Consider the following 3,123-nt stretch of genomic DNA (forward strand, 5'->3'; position numbering starts at 1 on the left):
AATACCATGGTCAGTACACCGATTACTAGTAGTTTTGGCACTGCTGGAAAAGGAAATCCATCAAGTGCTCTCAAATATCCTGATAGGTGGCTGTGTTGACTTAACCTGACTCTGCCAGATTGCGACGGTATTGAGTTCATAACTTCCCTCCTCCTGCCTGCATCTGGGCTCTCTCAAGCAGAAACGATAAACCGGAAGCTGCAGGACAAAAATGATGATATCGCCATAATAATTTCGAGTTGTAGTCCTTTTAGGTTGTGTTTACATTTACGCTCTGGCATAGCTTCAATATGCCACCAGTCTTGCGTTTATCTCGCCTCTAGCGGCCGCATATCGCTCCGGTCTGATTTGGACCGGAGTACATCGTCTCTGCCTGAGAGACACCAGACTCACCCTTCTGGCACCAGGCTAGTGTTGACTCAGTGGACAGACACCAGCAGATGACATGGCACCCCAAATCATCACTGACTGTGAAAACTTCTACTTTACTATCTCAAAGGAAAATATTGTACTTTTACTCCACTACGATATTTAAAAACTATAGTTACTTACTAGTTACTTTGTAGATTTTGATTAGTATTTCAAAACATACATTACCCACTACAATTTGTGAGCTTGTGGATCTGCTATGGTGTGCCACATTAAGGAGATCAACATGGCACCGGCTTCCCTGATTGGTGCACCCATCCCGTCAGCCTCATTGATTGGCCAAGCTTCATGCGACATTTGAAGCTCTGTACTATAATATAAGAGTTAGAGGGCAGAATGCAGCTCAGTTCCTTTACACAGTAAGCCTTGCAAAATATAATTAAGTCAAAGTTAATGTCCAAAATGTTACACTGGACATTGCATCTGAACGGAGGACCACACAGAGATTTCCACGCTGGCGTTGCGGTCGGAGACAAGGTGTACTACTTCAAAGCCAACGGTAACATGTACGACAGGGAGCACATGAACGTACACATCTTCAACACGGTGTCTCTGCGCTGGAGGAAGTTGCCCAGACTGATAACGGAATTGGAACGTCCCTTTGAGGTTCCCTCCAAGCTACCCGCCATGCTAGACTATTACACGGCCGTGCTGATACAAGACACCATCTACCTCTGGGGCTGGTATGGTAAGCACACGAAGAAGTCCCGCAATGTCCTTTTTGGGTTTGACATCGGCAGCCACAGATGGTTCAAGCCCAAGATTTCTGGGACTCTTCCGGAGGAGAAGCCCAACTATGTAGTATCGGTCTTGGGGAAGATCATTTATATCTGTGGAGGATGCATGAGGCCAACTGGAGTCACTAATGACATCTACAAGTTGGACACCACCACGATGGTCTGGGCGTTAATTGACACCGGGGGCACTCTGCCACCTTCTTCGGAACCTCGTTTTTCCACCATCATCGAGAAGAAGATGTTTGTATTTGGACTCAATCACGCCGTCTGCGTGTTTGACACAGAGACCAACTGCTGGCTGGGCACACCTTCTGCACAGCTCCCAGGAGAATGCTGGGATCGTTCAACCTCTGATGGACCATGCGATGGCTGTAATCTCACTGGGGAGAAACGCTGTTGTCCGGACTCTAATCATTCAGCCTTTGCCCACAATGGAGAGCTGTACATATTCCGTAGCTGCAGCACCAAACAGAACTGCACTGATCTATGGAAATTCAACCCAGAGACCTTCTCCTGGATGAAAACTGAACCCAAAGGCCTTGGCCCGAGTCCAACGACTAGTATGTGCTGTTGCAGGGTGGGAGATCGCATCTTCTTCTTTGGAGGAAAGAGCACACCCGATGACCTGTACATCTTAGACTTGAGTCCCTGTCTTAAGACCTTATGCAAGCTAGCAGTTACTCAGCACAGTCTGGAGCAATCGGAACTTCCACCTAACATCAAGTGGGAAATGGCAGCTATGGCTACTAACAGCAACAGAAAATAAGAAACCAAATATGTTTTGTATTAAGAGATGGGGCATATTCCGCAGCTACATTTTACCTTTCATTTTTTTTGTTTTTGAGTTGTTTCTGATAACGCACATGCTTTGTTCCATGCTGCACAAGATGCTACGCGTTGTATTGGTTTTCTTTTGAGCAAAGCACTAACTGAGTATTTCCGTTATTGCATTATTGATGCTCAGTTTTGTGTGTAGTGGGGACGGACCACCACATTAAGAGCTTCACCCTTGCCTGCTGCATGGAATCCAACATGGCACAGCACGCAAAGCCCTGTGATGGTCAAGGAAGCTATCAAGGTTTGTTGCACGCAAAATGGATCGCATACACATACAGCAAAGCTGTAAATGGGCTTTTCAAGAAGATGAGATTCCCCCTCTCCTCAGATGAGATATATACGACAACAATAGCCCTTTAGACAGGCCTCAGGAAAAGGCAACAAACCTTTTTCCATTCAAATAGATTTGGCTGTTTGCTTTGAGTCTGTGGCACAGATTAAGTCCTTGCAGTGACCGCAATGGATGTGATGAGTGTCGGGGAGTTAAACATTAAAGCTGCACAAACCCTAAGACGTTATGAGGACAAAATAGTACCACAGACGAAAGACAGTCTTAAGTCCAAATTTCATCCACGAAAAGGCCTCGTTGTCCTGACGCCTTATCTATCATTTATACATTATGGATAAATAGTGTGGACTTAGACTGTTTTTCGTCTGTGGCATTAATGAACGGGGACATCATCAGATGCCTCTACCATTAAAACTGCGGCCACACTTATGTGATAATAATGAAAAGCTTGCTGATGCCACATTCAGCCACATTCGCGCTGCTACACGGTAGCAAATACGACAGGGACTCCCAAACACACAAAGTCACTTGTTGGATCACCGCTCAAAGAATAAAGAAAATAAATACCTCAAAAGATGCAATTCCGAGAACTGTCCATACGATATCCAGAAGTGAAAAGGGCCCTGGCAAGCACTGACAAGGTCAAAGATCTGCACCACCTTGATGTCTCGCTAGACATCCCTCTCATGTGACAAATGTGATAGCTCTCAGCCATGAAAGAGACAAAGCATCAGGGAAAAGACATGAAAGTGTCATGCCGGTGGCATGTGGAAGCGCCAAATAAAGACCATAGGGAGTGTTCTGAACTCCATTGGACACTCAACGATGCTT

General features: G+C 45.7%; 1 protein-coding gene across 1 annotated transcript; it reads left to right on the plus strand.

Moving 5' to 3' along the window:
* Positions 1-831: 831 nt before the first annotated feature.
* Positions 832-1,932, plus strand: LOC308311729 (kelch domain-containing protein 3-like; the record flags this gene model as incomplete). Its single annotated transcript, XM_080758515.1, has 1 exon — positions 832-1,932. The coding sequence occupies one exon, from the start codon at positions 832-834 to the stop codon at positions 1,930-1,932; it is 1,101 nt and encodes a 366-aa protein (XP_080614641.1).
* Between the last annotated feature and the right edge of the window lie 1,191 nt (positions 1,933-3,123).

The sequence above is a fragment of the Protomyctophum bolini genome (assembly GCF_963924005.1).
Source record: "Protomyctophum bolini genome assembly, chromosome: 24".
Taxonomy (NCBI): Eukaryota; Metazoa; Chordata; class Actinopteri; order Myctophiformes; family Myctophidae; genus Protomyctophum; species Protomyctophum bolini.